Here is a 25,614-nt window from a genome sequence, read left to right on the forward strand (position 1 = left end):
AGATATGGTGCAGCTTCAAACGATATTGCAAGTTCTAGATCAAGAGGATCTAAAATATATGTATTTGGGATAATCATGACTCCTTGAGAGGTGCAATAAATGGTATGATCCGTCAAGAGATGCAATATGACTAAGCTGTGATGGTTGTACAACAAAGAAATGCGAATATGTGGAATGATTTTAACCAAAGACCTCCCTCCTCACATCCTGCCCCAGGTTATCCTTCAGTCACACTTTCCTGCCCCAGACACGTTGTGTCTCGTATCACTCCGCTACCAAGACACCAATCACCACACCAAATCGCAGCTACTTGGCCTGGTGATACTCCCGATAGAGGTTCAAGTAGATCTATGATGACGCTAAAAACAATCAAAACAGGCATATCAGGTCACCGAGCTCTTATACAGATCAAAAGAAGACTCACCCGCTAGTGCCATCATTTAGTTCTCTGACTTTCGAAAAGACAGGACTAATCCTATATCGATCCTGAACGTTGATCTTTCTCTCAATGTCATTCACTATCAATTCAGTAGGACATGAGCCATGGATCCAATGGAATTTACCGGTCGTCAAGCTTGTGCATTTCAACATAGGATGATCCCTTCACGAATTAACATCAACGGTCAGCCTCATTCATGTATAGATAAAGGAATATGGCTTGATCAGCAGTACTTACTTTCCTGGAACGACAAGGATATCATTATTATCTTTACCTACTCCCTTCTTCGCAACGAACAAGGGTTTAAGTTGATTGGCAATTTTCGCTCGTTGGCCGATGGTGTAGTACCATAATCCTTTGTGTTCACCTAGAACTTCACCTGACAATGACACAATGTGACCTTGAGTAGTTGGTGGTGAGGTGTATTGGGCTGTTGAGTGGTATCATCGAACATCGGATTAGCACATCGATCTCGAAGCATATTGAATTGACTGTTCGGAAAGTCACTCACAAATGAAATCCCCGAACTTTCCTCTTTCACCTATGAAACACACACCCATAGATTCCTCTTTATTTGCATTGGGTAGATTCCAGTAGTTGGCTAATTGTCGGACAGTCGATTTCGTTAATTTGCCAAGGGGTAAGATGGTCTATCAAATCCAGTCACATTCAACATTAGCAAAACAAATATGATGATTAGTGAGAATCGTATCGTATAAATATTTACCCTGTTCAGCTGCGATTCGCTCATCTGCGATAGATAATAAGTCTGATCTTTCGTACGATCTTTTGCTCGCATTAGTCTGGATTGTCCGGATGTATGATCGACATGTCCATAATGACCTGTGGCCAAGAAATGTCGCGGACGCTTGGGTAGATGTTCCATCAAAGCACCGAATTTGATTTCTCTACAATCAGTAGATGAGTAGGTAATCCATGACATCGTCCTTTCAGTTAAGATCACGTACCTATTGCAATCCACATCGGGGTTCGGTGTACCACCTCCTTCCCAGACATTTATAGACGGTTCAAAAACCCTACTCCAATATTCTTTACTTAGATCTACTAATCTCACTTTATCCTGCGATATTCCGATCGATCGTGTCAAGGATATCACATCATTCCAGTCTCTTTCCCATTGACAACCTGATTTTGAATTGTTCGATTGATAGGATAAGGAGTATGATGAATCATCGGCCCTACTGGAAGGGGATTCAGACAATAGGGGATCCCAATTGCGCATAAATATCACGTGGAGGTTTACGGGCTGATCAAAACAATGTCTATCAGCATAGAAGGACGGATACATGCCGCACACTGCTCACCAGTTCACATAACATCCTTAGTGTTGTAGCTGAATCGACACCGCCTGAGACTGCTACCGTGACTATGTAAGAAGGATGACATTAGCGCATGATGTTATATGATAATAATGTAATCAGGAATCGAGATGGATCTACGCACCATCATCACCTCCTTGCAGCCCGAGATCCTCCAGACTTGGTATCAAACTATCAACTTCTCTCTGTGAGACAGTAGTAGCTATACTTCTTCTGCTCGCATATCCATATACAGGAGTTCTAATCCTTTTGCGAGGTACATATCGAGCTGCAATTCTCGATGGGCCTGCAGAAGGACCCAAGCCTGGTAGAATCGTTCTTTTGCCCACAAGAACCATTCCTGCTCGATCTCTTGGCCTGTCCCCTCTGTTGTCGCCTGCCGCAGAACCAAGCTGAATATGCTTTGGGATTACGATCGTTTCGTAGCCATGAAAAAGAGAGAAATCCAAAAAAAAAGAAAAAAAGATGTTCGAATGCGATCCTCCACTTTTCGAGAGCGATAAAAAGGCATGAACGCGTCGCACAAACCAACATGACAACATGACAACATACTCCCTCTTCTTCCCTCCCTCCTTGTTCTTCATCGCCATATGCATATCACTCACAGACCAGGAAACCTGAAGAGTGACCCACTGTGCTTTTCTATTGCTTGAACGAAATGTCATCAAAGAAACGAAAGGCCGAATCAGTGAAAGAGGAGAAAGACGTGGAACAAGTGGAATTGTCACTGACTTCCTGGTCCCCCCCGTGAGTCCATCGTTGATGTGGTCAACGTGAGCCTCTGAGCCTCTGCTAACTCTCTCGGTATAGCTCTGAAGAAGCATTCAAAGGTCTGAAGCGCTTCAAGTGAGTGATGCCCACCTTCACGAGCGAAGTGTCTTCGAGCTGATTTGGTTGTCTAGATCATTCCTTCGTAAGTATCGAACACATCATGATTATGATTGTAGAGGAGAATTGATGTCGGAAGGGCATGCACGATAGTTCCACCTAACAACTCATACTCGATCGGTCAATAGTAAGCCCTCCTTTGAAATGTCACATTCCATGCAAAGCTGATAGCCTCAAAGCGTATGGCTCGCACACGAAGGTCTCTTGGCCAAAATAGACGCTCGTAACCCCTATATTGACTCTTCGAATTCGCTTGGTCCGCTCAGCAAGAAACCGCGAAACTCATTGCTCACCAGCCATAGTCCAGCGTCTATTATAGAAAAGGATAACGAGTCTGCTCCCCTGCCATTGGCTAAGATTCACGTGGACGAGACTGAAGGTGATCATCATTGGGAAGCTGGTTATTGGATAGGTAAGATCATTGAGATTCGAGCGAAGGATACCAGTTATGTCTGGATGTAAGTATGGGTTTTCCTGCTTCTGTTATGTTTGCACAATCCAACTCAAAGGCTCTATAGGAGGATACGATGGATGTGTAGGACATTGGCGGAATGTAAAGATCAAGCGGTGCGAACTGGATTGTGAGTTCATCATAAAAATTCATCAAGTGACATTCCGAAAAAGATCTGCCTCTGATGAATTGTATCATAGACCTCGAAGCAAAGCTGGTCCCAAGGAAATATTCATGCTTGGACCCGAATGCGATGGATTACAACCTGTGGGAGCCGTTGAAAGTAAGTATTGTTATATCTTCAAACTAGACAACTCAGACACAGCAATTTACCTGTTCATACTGTCTTATTGATCTGACACCTCTTCTTGTGATGGTTGAGCAGGTTCTGCCTCGGTAATCGAATTTGACGAACGCAATCCCATGCAAGCTCCCTTCAGTCGCAATAGTATATTTGTCCGGAGTGAAGCTAGGACTCCTACCGCCGAGGAAGCTGCAGCGGTATGTTTTGCACGAGATCTTCATTGCTATCGTGTACTGATACATTGACGGTAATCAGCTCTCATCGAGACGAGGTGCCGGACACGGGGAATCAAAATCGAAGAAAGTTCGGGTGTCGGAGGCTGGACCGTCGAGGCATCTCTTTGTAAGTGTCTGCACACTATCGTAAATCACGAGAAGGGATACTGATGAGTATTTGTATAGCCACTGAGAGAGTCGACGTGTTACTGCGGCGATCCTTATCGACCATTGTTGGATAGAGAAGAACCCATGGCATTATGTGCTCATGAGGGTAAGCCTCAACATGCATTCTGACCTTTCATTCCATAATTGTGGTGTTTTAGCTAATGATTGTTGGGATGCTCGCACTCGCCAGACTGTCTCAAATGGTTCCATCTCGGTTGTCTGGACTGGAAAAACATACATCGACGCGAAGCAACGCCTTCGTCGATCGAGGACGTCATCACATCAGGTGTACAACTGATGTCTCTGCTTCAAGATTATGGCTTAACCACTCCTGCCGAGAAGATACCGTTCGATCAGGATCTTACTAAGCTCGATTGGGCATCCATGAAAGACAGCTACGGGATCAGGACGGAGAAAGTGAAGGTGAAGAGTGAAAAGGAGAAACATCGTACTCCTTCAAAAGGAACATCGAACGGGACTATCAATCGGAACATAGAAGATCCTCAAGGTCTGGTCCCTGAAATCAGTCCAGAAGAGTTGGAAAAAAACAAACTTGCAGATCAGCATCTACCAGAAATTGTATGCAGGATAGCTGAGTTTCCGGCTGTGAGAGGAACGCTCGATACTGGTATAGTAGGGAATGCGAGATATATCATGCGAGCCAGGCAGATAATCTTACACAATAGGAAGATCAGAGAACGAGGAGATGTCAAGGTTGATCCAGCACAGGCAGAGGCCCTTGAACAGATGATCAAAGAGTGGACTGATATTTGGGGGGCGGAGTTTGACCCTGCGCCACGTGATATTGTGTGGCTCTGTCCTTCTTGCAAGAGAGCCATATGATTATGGGTCAGATCCAGGTCGCACCGAGAATTGGAGATGAGAGGGATGGCGGAAGGGCTTAGATATGACCTGTAGAAAGATTGATCTCGAGCAAGTGCAGTCGCTTGTCAGATGGTTTGAGCGGGTATCGTGTGATGGCGATTGGAAGAGTAGATCGATCTTGGAATGATGCGTTACGAGGGGGAGATTGCAGTCTACATTCAAATTCTGGAACGCGGGATACCTAGAATTGTCTTTCTTGTAATCGTGTTTCTTGTAATCGTGTTTCTTGCAGATCATCGCGTAAATACCATAACGTAGTGCATTGTAAATGATTTGATTTGATGCGTACACACTTGTACATCACAGTGATATCTGAAATGTACCTCTTTTGTCGATTCAAATGTTTGTCTGTTCCTCGAAAAGTTAACGATCAAGGACACCAATCTCAGTTATAAGTGAACTTCGTGGGTAGACCATACGTTTCTTTATCCAGCAATGTGGAAGAGGATTGTTCTCCTCCTGCCTTTGCGACTTTATAAGTATACACACCATCATAACGATCGTCAGACAATGTATCTCCATAACCCAGAAACGTCGGGACAACGTCGATTTCAGCAGGTTCGCCGTCAGGCTGCAACGTGTTGTATTGTCCATACTGAGGTGACACGGCCTTACTCTGTGATAAAGCGTACTGAGTGATTCTGAAATATGGCTTGATCGTTTCCATACTGTTAGTGTTCGTATACTTGTTATTCGTTCTGGTATGACCGAAGAAGACTATATCAGGTAGGATCTTTGGACCAGTATATCCTCGGTGAACATTATAGAACGCCCGAGCAGAGTCTTTGCTTATCCTGAATCTTAGATTTAGTATCGATACACTAGTATGGGCAAATGGTACAATAAGAAATGAACTTACCTAGTGGCTGATTCGGAGATATCAATCAAACTCTTTAATCCTACTTGAATTCACGTTGTCGGTAATCATAGAAGCATAAAGTGTAGGATTGAACAGTGGATTCACAACGCCCACTTGCATGGTACAGTTGGAATCGGGACAAGTGAGGATCGCTCCAGGGGTATTACGGATCATCGAATCACCCGTTCTGCCATCGTACCTATTGCCAATCATGCTGATAAGCGATTTCTGCTGACAGCTCTGATTGGGACATGTGAGCTCCAAATCCGCCTGACACCAGTCGGGATCATCGACAACTGAAGCTAATCGCAGGTGTACTGATGTGGCAAGTAGTGTACCATCAGGTAAGGTGGGCATCGTAAAGTATATTATGGGATCGTTTTGATGGGGCAGTGTGAATGGCGCATGAAAGATTCGGATACTGCGTTGTAGTCATTGATCAAGTACAAACTCAATGAAGTATTTATATGACTCGAAATTGAGTCAAGTCTCCGCAAGGCATGTCATATCTTCACCGGGGGGCACACTTCCTTAAAACTCATCCTTCTGCGTCAGGCATCTTGAAAGGTGTGGTCCTTTGTCGAGTACTCACCGAAATGACAAGAAAGCGGGAAAATTGCTATCAAGAAACACAGCGGGGTTTCGGAAGAAGGTACAGTATAATATAGTACATGACCAGACACACAGCCACCGTCAAAAACCATCAGGGAGAAGCCTGATTAGGGCCCCCATTCGTCCGAATGGTTTGGCTCTCGGTTTGGCATATCTGAAATACGAGACAAGTCCGCTGAGGGCCGCGACGACGCTTCGATATCACCCGCTTGTCTGGTAGCATACCGGACTGCTAAAAGAGAGAACACCAGAAAAGATAAGCGAAGTGAACCCAATTGTGCAATCCTTTATACTGTACTCACAATTTCCGCTCATGGGTATGACCCTAGCATCTCTTGTTTGCTGGAACGCTGTGTTCTCCCCACCGCACGGATGGAACCACTTAGTAAGACCACAGCCCTTGTGCGGTTTAGTTGGTGCTTGATCCGAGGACGACCCAAAATCACCTTGTAAAAATCTGTTATAATCCATTTTCAGCGATTTCAGTGATTGTGATTTATCATGCAAGGTGACAGGGTAGACCTTGAGCTGTCTTGGGTTCTCGTCAAAGAATAACTCCCAGAAAGAGCATGACTCCTCGCATCGTACCAGAAGTATTTGACCATCGTACGAATTTGGGTCTGCTCACTTCATTTGGAATAGCGAAAACGATTTTTTAAAGTTGCCCAACATGCCACAGTCACATGTGGATTGCCGTACTGTAATGCCTTTTGCTCGAACACCCTGAAAGTCGTGTGCAGAGGTCTCAGCGTTGGCTTGATCACAAATGTGTCACCGACAACGAAGTGTGGTACCGAAATTGAGGAGATGAGAGATACGGACACAAATGGGTCCCCTCAGGACAACTCACGATGAGCCTCTGGGTCTTGAGAACTCCATTGGCTTTCATATGTGTCTCACAGAGTCCGGACTCGTTCAGGATGATCTGATCGGAAGTTGTAGGATCGAAATCATGATTGATCAAATCTATATATTGACTACATCTGCCACACTTGATGGATGTGAGATACACCGTGCTATGTAGCTTCTCGCCAACATTGTGATCCTCTGTATTCATCTCGTTTTCCAATTTGCCTATGCTACCGCAGGTAAGGCCCTCGGAGACCTCAGCGGTGCATTGAAATAAGTAGGCCTTCATTTTATGATCATCGTGAATATTAGTATATGGCCCAGCAAATGGCTGGATGGTTCAAAGTGTGCTAAACATGACCTTGACGGTTGTGCTTAGCCAAATGGATGGGAATGTGAGAGCTTCAACAACTAGTCAGATTCGCTTTTCATGATTCCTGAATTTTTCACCGTCAGTTGAGCGACGAGAAATCGCAATGCTCCAATCTTCCAGATACATACTCATCGGTCATCTCGAAGAGTCCTTTCATCCGAGGGAAGGACGACTCTATGATTTACACTGATTCACATAGCTTTACCACCCTATGCTACCAGTCGCATAATGGGGTACAAAGGTTGTCATTCTGGAACTTGGACTACAGCCCGAAAGACCGAAACCGCCTCCGCAATGCCGCGGAGTATTCATCTGATTAGTTTTGACATCCTGTCACAGGATCGCTTTCATTTGAGTGGTAAAAGTAAATCGTTTCATACAGCTGCCTAGGACAAATATGCATACAGATAAGAGCTAAGTCAACGCTACAAAAGAAAAACAGCGAAAAAGCAAAAGTCAGAACATATCATGGTATCGACTACATAATGTTGCTAATGAAGCCGACCCATCCCTAGCCGCATTTAGCAGTTGTTGGGATCGCATCCGCCCTGGTTTGGAAATACGATCAGTATCAGTCACGCCACTTCCTGGGGTAAAGGTTTGATGGCGGATGACTCACACCAATGAATCTGTAACTTTGAGCATTGCCATCGAGTTTATGGCAGAATCCAGTAGCTTGGAAGGAATAACCGTCGTTTTGACAATTACATTCTTTACTATCATAAGTCATGACTAGACAGTAGTGTTGGTTCCAGTCGATGGGGTTGTTAGGGATGTAGACTGATTTGGCACCTGCCCAAGCGAAACATCCCGGGTTGTCCAGACTAAAACCGATGGAGCCATCTTCATTGCAGTTATCGTCTACAGCATGTATCATAGGGTCAGTCGACATTCACCAAGTTTTTTTTCCCGTCTTAAGAAGCATGGGAAATGACACAGCATGAGACTAACCAGTGAAGAAATTGGCGTATTTGTCCGCTGAGACAAGACCAAGTAAAGCGATGGTAGCGAGGATAGGCTTCATTCCGAAATAATCGAATGGTTATTACTGATTGGTGAAGAGCAGGCGAATTGCTTTGGACAGAGTGTAATCATCACGTACGTTCATCAAGCTTATATATGCACACGTCTCACCGTCTGAACATGTGATGTCATGCCGTCTACCCGATTTATGAGGATCAATGCATCTCGATCACTATGCGGTGGCAATGCTCCTTGCGTCCTTGATAGATCATTCGTATTGGATCAAATGACGATGCTGTGATGGGGTATCGCTACTCACCACGAATTGAAACTCTAGTCCAAAGGATACGTCGGCGTACCGAGCGGAGAACACGTTGGCCATGCCTAGACCAATCTTCGTGTCAGACGTTGTTTCTATTTGACAGATCTGGTGAACCAGTGTAGTATCTTTTGTGGCCGAAGGTCTGTAGTTGATCAAATGATGTGCGGATCGATCAGCATCAACGACGTAAGTGCTGGATCAGAAGGCCCAAACCTCATGGAAAACTGCTCAAAACATTCACGGTCGAGGTAAGCAGTACGCAAGTACTGAGGCCCTGCCGACGCGCTCAACCCGTGTGGCACATGTGGAGGAAATCCTAAACACAGTCACTGTACATATTCGGAGCACAGGCCTCCTATAATAGCATAAACATCCACTTGTCAATACTGTACAATACAGCACTTTTCATCAGCATGAATCTTGATCAGAATTCGACTGATGAAGTGCTACGATTCAGCTTCTCCACTCAGTAATCGGCAGAACCCCCTGGCTCTAAAATCGTTGCCCATGTTTTGACAGTCAAAAATTATCGTTCGGTCGGAGATTAACAGGCAGTATTGGATGTATACTGATCTTCTGCCCGCTTGGGCTCAGCAGCCATCGTCAATGATGTCAAAGCCGATTGAACCGTCATTGCTACATTCGGTGTCTATTTTAGAGTCAGTGTAAAGCATTTTTGACTGCATTGAGCGAATGCACCAGAGAAGAAATTATAGTTATCTGCAAAGACCTCAGCGGCAAGGATAACCATGGTATGGATGGTATACTGTAAAGCCACCTCATATCGTGCGTTCTGGGATGTTTTAGGGCGTTTCGACACTAAATGTAGGCATTCAGGTATCGTAATATAATGAAAGACTATGAGCTCATACCACCTACAGCGGCAACAACGTCTTATAACTTTTGAATTGCTAAAACTACCTCGGTGACTCCTTCCCAGCTGACCGTTTTCGTTTGATGGAGAGAAGAAGGAAGTTGACGCCGATCCCTCACAATATCGTCACTCAAACAGGAACTGACATCGCCTATTTTTGGAAGTTCCACACGGGGAAGAACGGCAAAGCATGTCGATATCGGATACTCAACCTTTGCAGAGCTGCTTTTCAAGACGAATTGTAGGTATGTATCGTGCTAGTACGATGCGATACTCCTGCAATTATGGCACCAATCGCCACTGAAAAGATTTGCAAGATAATGCATATACAGTATCAAGTCTATTGACATAATCTGGGAATGATACTGTCGAAGCTAAATGACAGAGATGAAGACGGTAGGCCGACCGAGTCGCAGCAATGCAGGTCCCCTAATTCAGCAGTTGTTCTCATCGCAACCTCCCTGTAGTGAGAAGGAGAGATACATCAGTAGTCATCTCATTTCTCGTCATGCTGGTAAAAGATGGCGACAGTGGGATAGACTGTGGATATAGAGCGTCAAGTACTCACGCTGATGAATCGATAGGACTTAGCATTTCCGGAAAGGACATGACAGAACCCATCCGCTTGAAACTCGAAACCTTCATTTTGACAATTGCACTCGTCACTGTCGTTGGTGATCACAAGGCAATAGTAGGCTGTCCAGGGGATACCGTTGTTGGGGATGTAGACTGAATGTCGACCAGATTGAGCGAAACACCCTGGATTGCTCAACTCGAATCCGATCGAACCGTCTTCATTACAGTTCTCATCTGTAATATAAGGTTCATCAACAAAGGTCAAAATTACACTGCAAAACATATCAGCATACCCACCTGCGAAGAAATTTGCGAAGTTGTCCGCTGACACTTTGATGGCTAAGTAGAGCAGAGTGATCGTGGAGAGAATCAATCGCATTGTAAAGGGCTTGGTTTGTATGTATAGTCGAATCAGTAAAAGTATTGGAGGAGGCCAAGATCAAGATTCCCTGTTTCATTTGACCCAAATGATAATCCCTGCCAAACGTATATATGTCTTTCTTACAACAAGAGAGAGATAAAATAGATGTTTATCGACCATCCGGCTTCAATGGTACTCAGTACATTTGGAACGCATGGTAGCTCTTCTGATCGAACGATTGATCTGCATCCTACATATGATTCTTTTTGTGTTCAGCTGCCAAAGCGTAAATGACTAACTACTATTCCCCATCGTAAACAAGAACATGCGTCATGCACAATAATTCATCAAAGATCACTTCTTGTCAGTTGAGCATGGGTTTTCTGTTGAGCATGCAGAAAGATGCACATCTTCCCCCCAAATGACGTATTCATGACCTCTAGGCAATGCCGTCGAGTTTGATCTATCACTGGTGAGGTCATCCTCCTCATGTAAGCATACGGTAGTGTATGGTGAGCTGTATGCTACAGGTCAGCCACTAGATGTCCCAGGCCTGACATGATTCAACATCGGTTCACTCAGGTATGAAGCATATTATACACATTACATGGGTTTTGAAAGGGATGTCTTATACAGAAGGAGTTACAGCCGGAAGAATACAAATAGCAAACCTGCAGAGGCGTTAGGACATTGATACCCACCAGTAATCTGAGTCTCGGATGGAAGGAGCAAAGTTGTTCAACAATTATTATCATCGCAGAATCCCTGCAATACCAAGAGACAGTCGGTCATGATATCCGCTACCGAGGATGGATGGAAATAGATCGAGAATAGTACTCACGCTAATAAATCGATAAGATTTCGCTTTACCATCTAATTTATGACAATATCCTGAAGCCCCGAAGTCATATCCAGCGTTTTGACAATTGCATTCCCCACTATCATAGGTCTGAACAAGACAGTGCTGGTAACTGAAAGGATTACCGTTGTTGGGAATGTAGACAGAGTGTCTACCTGATTGAGCGAAACATCCAGGGTTGTTGATATCAAACCCGATTGACCCGTCTTCATTGCAATCCTCGTCTATGGGTTATTCAGGTTGTCAGTAGAATTCAACATTAAGGAGTACATCCTATCTGTATGTAGAATGTAATGCGTACTCACCACTGAAGAAGTTGGCAAAGTTGTCAGCCACGGTGGTACCAATTAGACCGAAGGCGAAAATAGTGGCGAAGGTGAATTTCATGATTGTTCCTTTGGTGCGTTGTTGATCAGATCCGTAGTATGAGATGACTTTGTTTTTCAGTACAGTTTATCACAGGTTCTTCGAAACAAAGTCCTCTTAATTCATTCTCGACGACGTTCTCTTATATGCTTCACTGACTGACTTGGCTTATCATCACCGACCGGATCGCCGAGAATGTAAAGCATTGATATCGGACTAATGCTTGGATCACGTTGCATTGCCGCTCTTGGCGGTCTGATTGATCTTCTATGGAACACCATTTTATCGCTAGTGGATCCGCTATCAACAACTAAATATATTTTAGTTCGGTTCTAGTTCAAAGGTATCTCTCACCTCGATTTTCGCTTAATTAGATATTAACGAATGCAGTGCCACTAACGATTTCTTACCTTTATACGTTGATTGATATGACGTAATTTAACATCAACCCGAACCATGCATATCGAGACAACGTTGTGATTGTGACCTCGAGGACTAGCATGGTCAAATAGTGATATGCGTCACTAGCCTGACTCGCATGCGCGCGAGCTGAAGATCAATTATGATGAGGATCAAGTGACATAGCATATCTTGGCGAGTAAAGCATAGGGAAGCTAGCAAGCTATGGGAACGTGGCAGAAGCCGACTACAGAGCTGCAGTATGATGGGGTTGTCTAGCAGGTATTGATACCACAAGAGCCCTGACGAAGTACATCATGAATCAGGGTCAGTAGGAAGTCACACTGAATGATGGACATAATGCATATACTCACACCAATAAATCTGTAGGATTGGACTTCACCATCTAGTAGAGCGCAAAACCCGGTTGAAGTGAAATCATACCCTCTGTCTTGACACCCGCAATGGTCATCTCCAGACAGAATTGATCACCTAAAATCCACTATTGGGAATGTAGACGGAATGTCTTCCTGCTTGAGCGAAACATCCGGGATTGGTCATGTCAAAGCCGATAGAACCGTCTTCGTTGCATTCAGTGTCTACATCCAGTATATCCAAGGAAGTTCAGTTCCGCTTCCTGGTCGTACGTGATATGAGCGAACTTTGGCCACTCACCGCTGAAGAAATTGGCAAAATAGTCCGCCAACACGTATGAGGATAGGGTGGCAAAAATGAGAACCGTCAAAGCTGAATGTTTCATCGTGTTGGATATCTAGGTTGGGTCAAGTAATTTGGAAAGCTATGCATCACTCTTAACGAGACAATGTATTAGCAATACTGAACGAAAGAAATAATCAGTGTTGAAGTGACATATCACAGTCGTTTGGGACTAGGTCTTACTATCACCTTCCATCATCGATCATTTGATGATCCACATTTTGCAGCAAATCCCACTACGATCTGCAGTATTCCAATCAGGGCTCATCAAGTATCCAAACAAGGAATCTTTCCATCGATCGACAGACGCATGGTGAGGACATCACAGTACCATCACGGCCACTCTGACAGGTGTATGGCTGTTCACGAGCTTTAATGTATCATTGCAAAGGATCATATGGCATGCAGCACATCTAGGTGAGTACATCATGCCATCGCAATATTAACGAAGGGTGTAGCACAAGTTCCACACACCATATTTCCGTGCTGACTCGGGTCTAGACATCTGATCGTAAACAGGAAGAGTCATCCCGCTACTAACAGGTGTCGGAACCACAGGATCCCTACATTGATCATTCCATTTCAGCACAATGATCAATTCTAGGAGGACTACCAGAAAGATACCCACGGAGATGAATCTGTATGATTTGACCGTACCATCTAACTTAGCACAGAACCCAGTGGAGGTAAAGTCGTAAGCCTGATCTTGACAACTACAATGATCGTCGTCGTGAGTCATGACCAGGCAAAATTGCTCATTTGGGAAGCTGGTTCTAGGGATATAGACTGATTTGGCACCTGCCCAAGCGAAGCATCCGGGGTTGGTCATGTCAAAACCGATAGAGCCGTCCTCATTGCAATTCTCGTCTTAAGAGAGACCCGAATTTCAGCCGATACTGAGTGAAATTATGTAAAGGATCCCACTTACCGGTGAAGAAGTTGGCGAAGTAATCGGCGGCAACCAAAGAGGTGAGGGAAGCCAGAGCGAGGAGTGTACAAGTTGTGAATTGCATTTTGCTGATTATTGGTGAGTGTTTGCGGTTGTCAAGTGCAGAGAGGTTTGGTGTTGTGTAAGAAATGGACTGCTGGATGTCTCAAAAGACAGACCGTTATATATGCATAAGTTTCATCTCGGCCATCCATTTTCTCCGTGCATGATGTCACTGATCGGTCCTCTTTGACGGCTGATCAGTTCGGACGTTGGGGGACAGCATAAAGGCGACGCAAAGTGCTGTTCCAGATAGTATGTTGTGCCTCAACTAAGCGGTGGGGTGTCGGGGCATTGTCACCGCATGTATAGACCGCAATGCTGGACGCAATGCGAATGGATGTTTGTTGCTCGGAACGAAGAGCATTTCGGGTCGAGATTTTAGTTTATCCTCATAACATACTGTACATTAATGTCATCGATGACGTCTACAGGATACGGTGGACTGCGAATCAGACTTTTAATAAAGTGATCGAAAGGATGTTTCGGTTCATCACTAAGAGACAGCTTCGCAATGACGCCCACTCAAGGTCTCCTCAAGTCTGTATCACTTGAACACGTAGTCCATCAAGCTGCCCGATGAGACAATCAAAAAATGTCATCGGCTGAAGATCCAATGACATCGGAGACTGCACATGACAGAAAGCGATCAGTCGTCTTGGTAGAACCTTAGGACCACTTCGCATCTTTTGGTGTAAAAGACGATCATTCAAAGATGATCACTCGTTGTAACTGTGTTATTGTCTTTCGGACGATCTATGAAACACCATCTACCATCGTAGTGACCAACCAATCGATTATTGGACCAATGATTCTGTAATGAAAATGATTGATGCTTGCATGCATCATCTATCCATCGAATGATCACCTGACACCGACATGTTACTTCGTATATGTGCATACAGTCTCAATCAATCTCCTTGAATATTGCTACAAAGTTAACCTACAACAACGCGACAATCTGAAATTGTTCAGACCCGAAGTTGTTGGTGTCCAATTTACCTTAGAGTGACTTAAGGACAGTTGTCACTTCCACAAGATTCCTAAACAAGTAGATTAGAACCGACAATGTATCAGCACAAGATCGCTTGTCATACATACAGTACATGAAGGATGGTGGATTGACTACTTACGTGGATGAATCGATAAGATCCAACAGTAGGGTCTAACTCGTGACAAAATCCGGTAGCTGTGAAGTCGTATGCTTGAGATTGGCATGAGCAACTTCCATCAGGGCCAGTGGAAACGAGACAGAATTGATCGTTGATCAGTCCTGTGTTGGGGATGTAGACTGATTTTCGACCAGCTTGGACGAAACAGCCATCGTTGTGCATGTCAAATCCAATAGAACCGTCCTCGTTACAATTGGTGTCTACAGGTGTAGGAAGACTGTCAGTTAGGATCCGAAGATATGACATGCATATATCTTAAACATCTGAAAGAGAGGTCGGATTGTAGTCAAGATGAAGTCAAGATGATGATGATGATGACGCGAAAAGATAAACTTACCAGAAAAGAAGTTGGCGTAAGAGTCGGCTTTGACATAAGTGGCGAGCTCAATGACGGCAAAAAGAGCTGAAGTGGTGAATTTCATTCTGAATTTGTTTTGTTGATGTTGGAGTACAAAAAGTAGTTGTAACTTGATTGTTAAGGATTGAGTTGAGAGAATCCGTAGCTCTTAGCCCTTTTATATCTTATCAGATCAGTACTGTTGCAATTGAGTACTCACTCCCATGGCAGAGACACATGCTCGATTTGAGCAGCATGCACGCATGCAGCCCGATCAACCGAACACTGATCCACACTAATGACCAGTCAACGATGTCATGCGATGCACGAAGTGAAATCGGACCTGGAAGTAGAAGGATTCTCGAGCCATCACTATTACTAAGTTAGTGGAAAGGTGACTTGGAAAGCTGTTGTAAAGCGGACCATGCTGGGCTGGGTTGGATTTCGGAAAATTGATGAAACTATCTTTATCTGTATCTCTTCAGCTCCTCCCTGATCTAAGATTAAGTGTCTTTTTAGATCTCGATTAGATCAAAAGATCACACTACTTTCACAAAAAGTGGAATGAACAGCGATCCGACCGACTTATAGAAAACGATGACGACGATGTTGATGTCGATCTAGTGATTCTGGTGACTTTCTCACTCGGCCATCCGGCGCATGACCACCATCAAGAGATGTTCAAGTGAATTACAGCCTAAACAGTATGATGTGATTCACGTCGGATGGCCGGTATTGCATCACAATCTCTTGGAATGTACAGGCACAATGAGGTATGTGGTATGTCTCATGTTTCATATAGGCTCAAAATGAGAACGTACGATGAATGAATTGGTGACTTCATGTGCTCATGCATACGAATGTGTCTGACCATCATTTACATACAGCACCGTACAATTACAATGGCAGATTCTACTTTTTTACTTACAACTAAAAAGATTTCTATCAATCACGAATGCCCCTTCGCCAAGTAGGAAAAGAGGAAAAGAAAAAGTCCCTTGTATCTGATCTAGCTCTATGTTACACTTGTTCAGCTCTAATCCCTCAAAGGTTCCAAGAAACTGCAGATCACCAGACCTATATTCCCATTTTCACTTCTAGCTACTAGTACCCCATCATTGTCCACTCCGACTTCCGGATAAGGGAAAGAGGGGAGTTCGTCGATACGGCCCACTTCGTGGAATACACTATGTGTTTTGGGGTAATGCGTTAGCTACGAATGCTTATGTGATGCGGTATCTTAGGGTGGACACTCACTCTATCAAATCACCCGATATCATTGGTAAGAACTTCAACCCCCTATATCGCCTGTCACCCAAATCGACAGAATCACTGAGTGGAAGATGTAGAAGGTCAGCTAAGCGCCGTAATTATCGACAGGGCACTGGGGAAAAATTGATGGAGGTTGCCCTGGGATACCTCCAATTATAGTCAACTCACAAATCAGCCACACATGCACATTGATAAATGACCTGTTCATTCCTCCATCCTTCTGCTGCGTCAACTTCATCCGTTCTTTGTCTTGGTGTTGTAGCTGGGATGACCGAGAAGGGGTGTTTGTCTTTTTCTTTTAAGGTGGACACATCGCCCAGTCCTAGTCCTACTCCTGAACCCGAGGCTGTTCTGGAAGATATTGTATTCGATGGTGAATCATTATTGACATTGGTGATGGAGGACGATAAAGATACCTGGGAAGAATTCAAATCCACGCTGAATATGTTGTTCTGACTGATCGGGTCAGAAGTAGCTCTGTGAGAGTTATTCCGAGTCAGAGTAGCAGAAGAAGGTTTGGTAGGTGATAAGCCCAAGCCATCAAATATCGGTTGACTGGGATCAGCGTTGATCCTAGGCAATCCCCATGATAGTCTACTTGACGCTTCCGATATTATGGATGATGAAGATGGTTTCAACCCTCCACCTGAAGCGTTTCGAGTATGCATCGACGGTCGATTAAAGCTGCCATCTTGGTTCTGTGAAGTCGAGTTGGATCTCAATTTGGTGACATTATTCTTCGAATTCGATCGTCGAAGCAAGCTGAACATGGATGAGGTTGATTGAGTGGGTGAGGTAACGGTGATAACCTGTGGTAGAGGTCCAGTCTGACTTCGCAACGAAGACGATCTAAATCTTCCTGATTTGTTCGGTGCAGGACTACTGGGTCTACTACTGCCCGAAAGGGATGTTGGCGACGTGACCAAAGCAGAGTGTCGAAGAGCATGACTCTGTCCAGGTGAAAGCATTGGACTGTTCGATCTTGAGACAGGTCGACTACCAGGTTTGGCGTTGAACGTGGCTATCCTTGTAGCTGCGGTTCGAGCTACATTGCGGCTATATGAGTAAGTTGATCATGGAACAGTGGAAAGTAGCAAGTACAACTCACCTGGTCTGGTGCATTGGAAATGATCCATCGCTTCAGCATATGGTGCCCATCCATCGTGCCAAGCCTTGACGATACCTCTTGAAGTCTTGGTATTGGTAGGTGATCTCTCAATATTTGGACTAAGCGGTAAAACGACCCAAGCTTCCTCGAAAGCTGACAATCGGTCTTTGACACCTTGATAAAATTTCGCTTGAGCCTTCGCAAACCCAACTAAAGCGATATCCAGTATTCTCAAGCAGCCTTCCAAGAATGCAGGCAATTCGTCAACAAGCTGAGTATGTAGTGCAACAAATTCACCAGCAGATTGCATGACAATTCGTTCGACAATCTTCTTGGATGCTCTGAGAGCATGATATCGGGTGTAGTCAAGGTACTTGGTATCTCGTTTATGAATCACCTTGCGAGGATTGGAGGTAGACTCGAGTAACTTGCTGAAGATCGGCATGATTTGCTGTCGTATTTCGTCGTTCTACCAGTATTATGAGAGGTTATCATTATGTCCTATCAAGCGAAGTGGTCCTGGTGATCACAGGAGGAATGGGTATGTAAAGTGACTCACCAGTTCCTTCCATACCTCTGAAATAATCGTATCGATGACCTTCCTAAATTCCAACATCCTTCTATCGGTGGGATCGGAAGGTTCGAGCTGCACGACTCTCAACCAAGTCTTCATCACTCCGTCTTCAGCTACTAATACCTCTTTAGCAGCCGCAGTCCAAAGTATAACTTCTTTTCCCACTCTCCTGACACATTGGTCCAGATCTTCTACTTTCACAACTAAGTCTTTCAACGCACTGAGTGATGACTCGGGTATGACGGCTGGTAGAGACAATTCGTTACTCGACGTACTCTTGCTCGAAGGTAACGAAACATTAGAATTGGAGGCGTTTGGTGCAGATTTGTCTTTCTTGAATCTCTTCAATCCTAACAGCTTGGATGCAGGTTGTCTATTATCCTTAGGAGAAACATTTGTAGATGTAGTCTTCTTGGGGTTGGGATTGATAGCGTTGGAAACGACATCTTTCCTTCTCTTCGCCTCGTCGATCTCCGTCGCTATCGCTTTGGACATCTGAGCCGCGGTTCTTATAGCGAAATAATCAGGATGGACGGGTGTGGTCGAAGTAAGAAGATCATCGAAAAGTAAAGGATACTTTGTGATCCGCTGAACAGGTTTGATGAGCATCGAGTCGAGGTTCCAAGCATGCGTGTGATCTTTGATCGATGACCAACACTCTTTGAGATGAGCATTATGGGCAAGATCAGATTGGAGTTCCATTAGGCGAAGTGATGCTTGTGATTGCCTTGCACAGTAGAAGTTGTACAAAGGCCGTATACGCGGAATCTGAACGTTATCAGCTCCCATCACATCATCTATCAGACTCACCATCGAAACGAACGCTTGTCCCAGTCTGTCGTTGCCCGCTTCATCATCCCTCATCATTGCCGCCAGTCCAGTGTCGTCCTCTCCCATCGCTTGTTCAAAAACAGTAGCCAATTCGTCGGCCGCACTGGCCAGTTGGTCCAGATTCAGAAACACTGTCTTCAAGTCAGCTGGAGACAGAGGCTTGCCAACGGGAGGCGCCATCGAAGGCATATTACTGGAAGATCTCTTGTGATTCTTGAGGGAAGGTTGAGGTGTCATCGAGAACGAAGAGTTGGAACTTCCAGCCGCTGAATTGGGGAAGTAACCAAGGTTGTATCCATCAGAGGGACTCTTAGGGAGAGGTGTGGAGGATCCATTGGCAGGAAAAATCCAATTCGGAGAATCATGACCACTGGACCGCTTCGTTTCGGCTGTTTGGTAAGTGTACACCGAGCTTCTTCGAGATACATCACTTGGACTGATGGATGAATCACCGTTGGTAGAGTATTGAGAAGCAGGTCGAAGAAACCTGTACATGTATGCGTCTCTTACTAAAGCGAGATCTTTCGCATAAGCCCTTTCGCTCGATGCTATCTCTCTGATCAAGTGAGACCGTTTCGACATGACGATCGAAGGTGAGGTGGGCAGTAAGGGTCGAAGTGTCGTTTCGATCGTGCCGGAATGACGCACGTTGGGAGAAGACAGTAAAGCCGGTGACGATGGTATTTCAGGAGCATGGATGTGGTGAGCAATTTTGCCTTCTCGCAGGATTGGCATTGAAGGCGATTTGACAGGTTCTCTATGATCATTGCTTAAAGGTGAAGAAGGCATGGAACCCTCGTGCGAGCCGAACGTAGTGGCTGTAGATGGTATTTCGTCGGGGGTGTGAGGTAGAGCCTTGTCGCTGACCATATTCAAACGAGGTAGTGACGACGACCTCTGCAATGGTATCAGCCAAGACACCCTGAGCACGTTTGAAGGATACAACTCACCCTGTGACCACCTTCACGACCGGCATCAAAGCTAGATCTTTGGCTCGACGGCGGTAAATCCTTCTGTTTTCCCCATTCAACCGAATCCAATCTACTCGGTCTTCTTCTTGCGACCCCATCGAAACTAGACCTAGCAGTTGCTTCACTCCATGCCCCTCTATGAGCAGTGGGAGGGGCAGAATCTTGGGAATAGACTGAAGGGACCGTATAATTGGTGAATCGAATTTCATTAGGTGTGGCTATGATCTGGGACGATGAGCTAGCTATCTGAGCTTGAGGATAGCTCCTCGACTCCGCCACCATCGTCGACCTTTTGGAGACGTCCTCTTCCATCTCAGCCATCCTCTCCAGTCTCGTATGCAGTGATGTCGGTGTACCTGCTTGAGCCATATTGCTTTCACCTGAACCTGAACGAGAAGTCTGTTTACGTCCAGCAAAGTTCTGATCTGAACTTTCCCTACTTAAGCCTCTCAATGGCGACTTGGCAGGTACAGGTGGACAAGGTTGAGCGGACGAAGAAATGGACGAGAGACGAGAGTTGAGCGAAGGCGGTGGCGGAGGGGTCTGTATAGTAAGGTTTGGTGACTTTCGAGGTGAATTAGACAGTCTTCTAGCTGCCAGTTTCGAAGGAGAGACTGATCCTCGGGGGGACGCAGGAGAGGACAAAAGGGGCGAAGAGTGAGTAGAGGTAAATCCTTTGGATTTGCCAGTAGCAGCAGAAGTAGGTCTTTTGATCGGTTCTCTGATCGTAGAAGCAGCTTCACTCAATCTGCTGACCGATGATTGTGAACTACCTCGTCGATGTGGTGGTCTTTCTAACGGGGCGACATCCATTTCGAGAGCCGGACCCAAAGGTCCCAGGTTCTTCGATGCGCGACGGTTGTTGTTTGGATTGGGAAAGTCCTTGGTAGGGCTAGATAGTCTTCGAGATGTAGTCCGAGGTGAGATAGGGTGAGGACCTGCTGAACGAGGAGTCTTGGGTGATGAAGGGTTAGATGAGGTTCTTTTTGGTATACTGATACTGATACGTTCTTCTTTAGGTGGTGATACATGACTGGACACGGTGACATTTGATGTCCCCTGACTAGATTTCGAACCTTTCCTAACCATTGGCGATGCTCCTGACTCTAGCGATATAGCAGTAGGCTGTTGTTCCCTTTCTCCAAATTCGCCGAAGTAGACTGTCGTCTCCGCAGGACGATCATCTTTGGAAGAGATGGTAGCGGACGATTGTGCTGAAGAGGCTGGATCGGGTACTCGGTGTGAAGGTCTGCGGACACCAGTGGAAGATCTAGATCTGGGGTTGGCCAGATCAGGTTTAGATGATTTACGTCGTAGGGGTGGTGGACGTTTGTCAGGAGAGGGTGATGGTGTAGGACTAGATCGAGATACTGATATAGCTACTGCAGTTTTCTTAGGTGTTGTCAGACGAGATGGGCCAGCGACTGAAGATGGAGTGGAAGCTCTTGAAGCGAGGGAAGCCCGGGACGACGTGGATGTATAAAAAGTATCGGATGTTGAACGTGGTAAGGAAGGTGAAGATGAGGGGAACGGCTTGGTAGTCGGTATACGAGGCGATGAGGGTGTTTCAGACTTTGGATTGGTGGTTGCTACTGAGGATCTAGGTATCGAGGAAGAAGTGGGCTTTATCCTGGAATCCGTCGCTCTTCTATTCTGTGCCGCTTTGCTACCACCTGCTACACCTAACCCTATCCCACCACTTTTACCCAGATCAGGAGATCTCACCCCCGTCATCCTAGATGACCCTGCACCAGATGTTGCAGCGGTTGGGGTGGTCCTGCTATCTCTCCGAGGTGAACCAGGTGGTGATTTTACCGTTGTTGAGCCTATACGTGACGGTATACCAGACCGTGTGGGAGTCGGTACAGAAGGTCTTCTGGCGCTGTTGGATGGTGATGATGACCCTGCGGGTGGGTTTGCTTTGCTTTCGAATTGTTGTATAGCTTCTGTGACCGAAGGTGATCTCCTGTATTGAGGAACTTTAGGGGGAGTTGATGGTCCAAGACTACTGGTGGAAGATGGTGTGGTAACTGGTTTCACAGGCATAATGAGATGAACTTCTTGCTTGTCTTGCTTGACATGCAGAACACGTTTTAGGGATAAGATGGTCGCAGCTGATGCGCTGCAAAGGTTCACTGTACGTCCAACAAGGACAATCCTTCCCCTTTTTTCTGATCACCACAATATTCCTTCTACCTCTGCTTCGAGATTCAAATGACTATCTGATCAAAACCACGTTTGTCACATTCGCCATCTATTCCATTTGTGTACAACGTGATCTCGGTGAGATGTGCGGCGATACTTGTTATCCAAAGTCAGCTCAAAGGAAGATGGTACGGGCGAATGGGAAGGGGGAAGGGGAATAATGTTGGATGGTGACATCTTGACTCACAACAGCCCTTTGGCACTGTCAGATCAATCCCAAATTTTCTCTTCTCGACATATGCTACCCAGCTTGAGTTCTCGATTGGCCACGATCTGGTGGTAATGGCGGACGGTGATATATGGTGTATGGATGAGAATGAGAATGAGAATGAGACGAAGAGCAACAACAAGAATGTCGATGTTGCTGAGTTGACACACTATGAGAGAAGCAGTTACGTAATTGGATGCGGCTCCCGGTTTAGGTCATAAAAACATCCTCCTACGCTTGACTTTCTCTTCTTCTTCTTGCCATACCATCCCCCCATCACACCCGTAGATAACCATGGTCAACGGGACTCAGGGATCATCAAGACCGAATGCAGCCGCTTCAGGCTCATCTTCGACCACTAGGAGTAGGCGGCATGCCGTGAGTGCTGGTCTTTCCTCTATTGGTGAACAAGATAGACTGACTCGTCTCTTGTTATAGATACCTGAGGAGGATGCTACCAAGTTGCAGTTTGGAGGTGAGCTGCTGCTCAGGCTGCCGAACTTTGAAAGATGGCGATCGGTAGCTGATGTCAAACCATGACCTGTGACGTAGAGTTTGCCGATGGTGAAGCCTTGACTTTGACCGAAGTATCGACACTTCTCGCAGCTGCTAGAAGCGCACCCAACGTCCCTCCTGCGCCAGATAACAAGTGAGTCGTCATTTGTCTATTTCAAGCTCAACAATACATTGGAGCTCACAAACTGTATTGTCCCAGAGTGTACAAGTCTACTGTAGAATACGTCAATGAATTTCAGAACGCTAGTATGGAGGTGTCGGAGAGTATGAGAACGTGAGTGGTGTTTCGTATCGAAGTTCACTTGACAGCTCGACATTATCGAAGGGGACCTGCTTAAACATTATGGGGACTGAATTGCGTCTCTCTGTGAGCTGATCACCTTCTCGCCGCACTTCAGTGCACTCGTAGCAAGACCTGGCTTTTTGAACAAATTTGAGATCGCTCAAATAATGTACTTGAGACCTGAGAAAGTGGAAGTTGCAGTGGCTTTGATACCAAGGTGAGGGCAAAAACCTTGTCTTGAGTTGTGTCAGAAGATTACGTAGCGTTGGTTTGGCCATCATCGATCCAACTCCTCATGCTTCGACCATTGATTTTCTCCTGTCATGAACCCTCATGCAACTTTCGATATCCATTTCCCCTCATATAGTATCTCTGTACTGATATTTCCTCTCTCACAGTCTTGAGCGATACTCCCAAGGTGATGAGACGGAAGCGATTCTTCAATCTTTGCTGGACGACGTAAGGGGTATGGCGAGATATGGAGTCCGACCATAGTCTTTCTAAATAACCATGTTGTAAATTTCAATAAGATTGACAACCACGAGATAGGCGATGATGCATCAAATGTAACATGTCCATAACAAGAATGGGTATTGAGTAGAGAATGAGGATCAAAGTGGTATATAGCAATGCCAGGTATATTGTATAAGATCTATTCTAACTGGATCTAAAATCTAGGTAAACCAATGACTCCTCCTTGTTTACACCATTCACTCAATTCCTTCGTCACTCTTATCTGACATCCTAATCTGCTTTCCCCATCCCTATACCCTAAAGCATAGCCTAGCATATCATCCTCTTCCTCGGTGGGTTCGGAGGTCGGCGCGGGAGAGGGAGAAGGAGCAAGATAAAGGTGGCACGTCGCGCATTCTATGAGAGGTGGTCAAAACAATCACTATCCTATTCCCAGAATGGTGTTCGACTACTATCTATTACTCACCCAGATTCCCACCGCATACACCTTCCAACGAGGGTAGGTCATTTTCTTTGCCAACCTCCAGCAAGTTATGCCCAAGTTTCGCATTGACGGCTTTCAATTCGCCTTCAAAAGTCTTGAAGCTCAATTCCACCTTGTCCTGCTCCTGTACCTTCTCCTTTTCAGTGTTCTGACCTTTTGCCGGATTGACTCTGTCCCATACCTGAGCTTGTTCCTGCTCTGTTAACCCATATCTACCTCTCCAATGAGCCCATATCTTCGAATTGGGTTTGGGTGAGAGCAGATGTGAGATTATGGATGGTGCATGTTCGAGTGTGAGGTTGGATAGCATGTCTAGTGTCGGGAGGAGGACAACATTCGCTGCATATCTGTTTCAGTTTCATACTTCATGAGCTGTCTTGTAGTCTACAGTTCAATAGATTGGAAACCAGAATGAAGCTAGATTTTACTTACTTATGCCCACCAACATGCGCAATTTCCTTGACCTTCACCTGATTTGAGACACCTCTTCGTTCTATCTCTTCCCTCAAAGCTTCAACTAATGGACCCCCTCTTTCAGAACACCTACAGTCCCTTGATCCATGGGTACAAACCAGTATCTCCTTCGGCTTTTCATATTCTGTAACATCTAACGATTTAACAGTGTATTCCAGATCTTTGATAATATCATCCGACGATATACTGTTCATGTTGAAATTGTTATATGATCTAGAATATCCATCAGGCCAATGTATTATCGCTGGATATTCTTCCTCTGCCGCGAAAAAGGTCTGATCGCCTATTCCATCGTATATAGCATTCACCGCTATTCCCTTCGACTTGAAATGCGCAGATGCGGTAGCAAGTAGTGGAGAGGCCATCACCAAGTGTGATGGCCAATATTTGGGTGAAACAGGTAAGGAAAGTAACATCAACGCTTTTCGGGGTGAGAGTGATCGAGGGAGAGGTAACCATTCGATCGGGTCTGGTAAACCTGTATGTTTAGGTGCAGAATGGGTGAGTCGCACATTCTGCAGCAGTTGAGTGGAGTAGATGGGTAGTCTATGCCGTATCTGTCTGAGAGCGAAGGTGGGTGCGAGTATTACCATTGAGTTGGGTATTCATACTGTAAGTGAAAATTGAGAAGAGAGAGGATGGTGTTATAAAATGTGATGGATTTCATTCGATGACTCGGTCATCTCCTTGAATTGTTGATCAGCTCTGTGGCTCTCCGCCGAGCGGCACACGTAATACGCAACTTGGGCTATGCAGACATGGCAATGAATTTCTGCATGATACACTAGAATCGGAGCAGCATGGAAGGTTAACGAGTATATAAACTATGTATTTGGTGTCATTCACGTCACATGCCGCACCATCTGGCTTCACCACCTAATTTATTGTGCCTCCTCA

General features: G+C 45.3%; 12 protein-coding genes across 12 annotated transcripts; 2 read left to right on the forward strand and 10 right to left on the reverse strand.

Annotated features, from left to right (window-relative positions):
- Positions 1-217: 217 nt before the first annotated feature.
- On the reverse strand, positions 218-2,117 carry I203_100457 (tRNA (5-methylaminomethyl-2-thiouridylate)-methyltransferase; the record flags this gene model as incomplete). The annotated part of the gene is made up of 8 exons (XM_019150284.1): positions 218-359; positions 425-601; positions 677-869; positions 951-1,089; positions 1,167-1,347; positions 1,408-1,706; positions 1,765-1,826; positions 1,904-2,117. 8 exons carry the CDS (start codon positions 2,115-2,117, stop codon positions 218-220), a joined length of 1,407 nt encoding a protein of 468 aa, XP_019000250.1.
- Positions 2,118-2,437: 320 nt separating this feature from the next.
- Positions 2,438-4,648, forward strand: I203_100458 (uncharacterized protein; the record flags this gene model as incomplete). Its single annotated transcript, XM_065516648.1, has 11 exons — positions 2,438-2,526; positions 2,590-2,625; positions 2,682-2,692; positions 2,761-2,794; positions 2,847-3,125; positions 3,186-3,248; positions 3,319-3,401; positions 3,504-3,619; positions 3,678-3,764; positions 3,824-3,911; positions 3,996-4,648. The coding sequence occupies 11 exons, from the start codon at positions 2,438-2,440 to the stop codon at positions 4,646-4,648; spliced, it is 1,539 nt and encodes a 512-aa protein (XP_065373466.1).
- Positions 4,649-5,075: 427 nt separating this feature from the next.
- On the reverse strand, positions 5,076-5,906 carry I203_100459 (uncharacterized protein; the record flags this gene model as incomplete). Its single annotated transcript, XM_065516649.1, has 3 exons — positions 5,076-5,484; positions 5,550-5,581; positions 5,664-5,906. 3 exons carry the CDS (start codon positions 5,904-5,906, stop codon positions 5,076-5,078), a joined length of 684 nt encoding a protein of 227 aa, XP_065373467.1.
- Positions 5,907-7,904: 1,998 nt separating this feature from the next.
- Positions 7,905-8,407, reverse strand: I203_100460 (uncharacterized protein; the record flags this gene model as incomplete). Its single annotated transcript, XM_019150287.1, has 3 exons — positions 7,905-7,931; positions 8,003-8,244; positions 8,335-8,407. 3 exons carry the CDS (start codon positions 8,405-8,407, stop codon positions 7,905-7,907), a joined length of 342 nt encoding a protein of 113 aa, XP_019000253.1.
- A 1,569-nt stretch (positions 8,408-9,976) lies between these two features.
- I203_100461 (uncharacterized protein) lies at positions 9,977-10,497 on the reverse strand (the record flags this gene model as incomplete). Its single annotated transcript, XM_065516650.1, has 3 exons — positions 9,977-10,003; positions 10,111-10,352; positions 10,416-10,497. The coding sequence occupies 3 exons, from the start codon at positions 10,495-10,497 to the stop codon at positions 9,977-9,979; spliced, it is 351 nt and encodes a 116-aa protein (XP_065373468.1).
- Positions 10,498-11,217: 720 nt separating this feature from the next.
- I203_100462 (uncharacterized protein) lies at positions 11,218-11,725 on the reverse strand (the record flags this gene model as incomplete). Its single annotated transcript, XM_019150289.1, has 3 exons — positions 11,218-11,244; positions 11,321-11,562; positions 11,644-11,725. The coding sequence occupies 3 exons, from the start codon at positions 11,723-11,725 to the stop codon at positions 11,218-11,220; spliced, it is 351 nt and encodes a 116-aa protein (XP_019000255.1).
- Positions 11,726-12,378: 653 nt separating this feature from the next.
- On the reverse strand, positions 12,379-12,863 carry I203_100463 (uncharacterized protein; the record flags this gene model as incomplete). Its single annotated transcript, XM_019150290.2, has 4 exons — positions 12,379-12,405; positions 12,478-12,509; positions 12,607-12,702; positions 12,779-12,863. The coding sequence occupies 4 exons, from the start codon at positions 12,861-12,863 to the stop codon at positions 12,379-12,381; spliced, it is 240 nt and encodes a 79-aa protein (XP_019000256.2).
- A 493-nt stretch (positions 12,864-13,356) lies between these two features.
- On the reverse strand, positions 13,357-13,833 carry I203_100464 (uncharacterized protein; the record flags this gene model as incomplete). Its single annotated transcript, XM_065516651.1, has 3 exons — positions 13,357-13,383; positions 13,449-13,687; positions 13,749-13,833. 3 exons carry the CDS (start codon positions 13,831-13,833, stop codon positions 13,357-13,359), a joined length of 351 nt encoding a protein of 116 aa, XP_065373469.1.
- A 988-nt stretch (positions 13,834-14,821) lies between these two features.
- I203_100465 (uncharacterized protein) lies at positions 14,822-15,402 on the reverse strand (the record flags this gene model as incomplete). The annotated part of the gene is made up of 3 exons (XM_019150292.1): positions 14,822-14,851; positions 14,942-15,180; positions 15,318-15,402. The coding sequence occupies 3 exons, from the start codon at positions 15,400-15,402 to the stop codon at positions 14,822-14,824; spliced, it is 354 nt and encodes a 117-aa protein (XP_019000258.1).
- A 951-nt stretch (positions 15,403-16,353) lies between these two features.
- Positions 16,354-22,119, reverse strand: I203_100466 (uncharacterized protein; the record flags this gene model as incomplete). Its single annotated transcript, XM_019150293.1, has 7 exons — positions 16,354-16,504; positions 16,575-16,649; positions 16,758-17,634; positions 17,698-18,166; positions 18,257-19,039; positions 19,082-19,999; positions 20,053-22,119. 7 exons carry the CDS (start codon positions 22,117-22,119, stop codon positions 16,354-16,356), a joined length of 5,340 nt encoding a protein of 1,779 aa, XP_019000259.1.
- A 661-nt stretch (positions 22,120-22,780) lies between these two features.
- Positions 22,781-23,780, forward strand: I203_100467 (uncharacterized protein; the record flags this gene model as incomplete). The annotated part of the gene is made up of 6 exons (XM_019150294.1): positions 22,781-22,864; positions 22,925-22,961; positions 23,039-23,135; positions 23,202-23,276; positions 23,401-23,502; positions 23,684-23,780. 6 exons carry the CDS (start codon positions 22,781-22,783, stop codon positions 23,778-23,780), a joined length of 492 nt encoding a protein of 163 aa, XP_019000260.1.
- A 172-nt stretch (positions 23,781-23,952) lies between these two features.
- Positions 23,953-25,310, reverse strand: I203_100468 (uncharacterized protein; the record flags this gene model as incomplete). The annotated part of the gene is made up of 3 exons (XM_019150295.1): positions 23,953-24,155; positions 24,226-24,590; positions 24,676-25,310. The coding sequence occupies 3 exons, from the start codon at positions 25,308-25,310 to the stop codon at positions 23,953-23,955; spliced, it is 1,203 nt and encodes a 400-aa protein (XP_019000261.1).
- Positions 25,311-25,614: the final 304 nt, after the last annotated feature.

The sequence above is a fragment of the Kwoniella mangroviensis genome (assembly GCF_000507465.2).
Source record: "Kwoniella mangroviensis CBS 8507 chromosome 1 map unlocalized Ctg01, whole genome shotgun sequence".
In the NCBI taxonomy this organism is placed as follows: Eukaryota; Fungi; Basidiomycota; class Tremellomycetes; order Tremellales; family Cryptococcaceae; genus Kwoniella; species Kwoniella mangrovensis.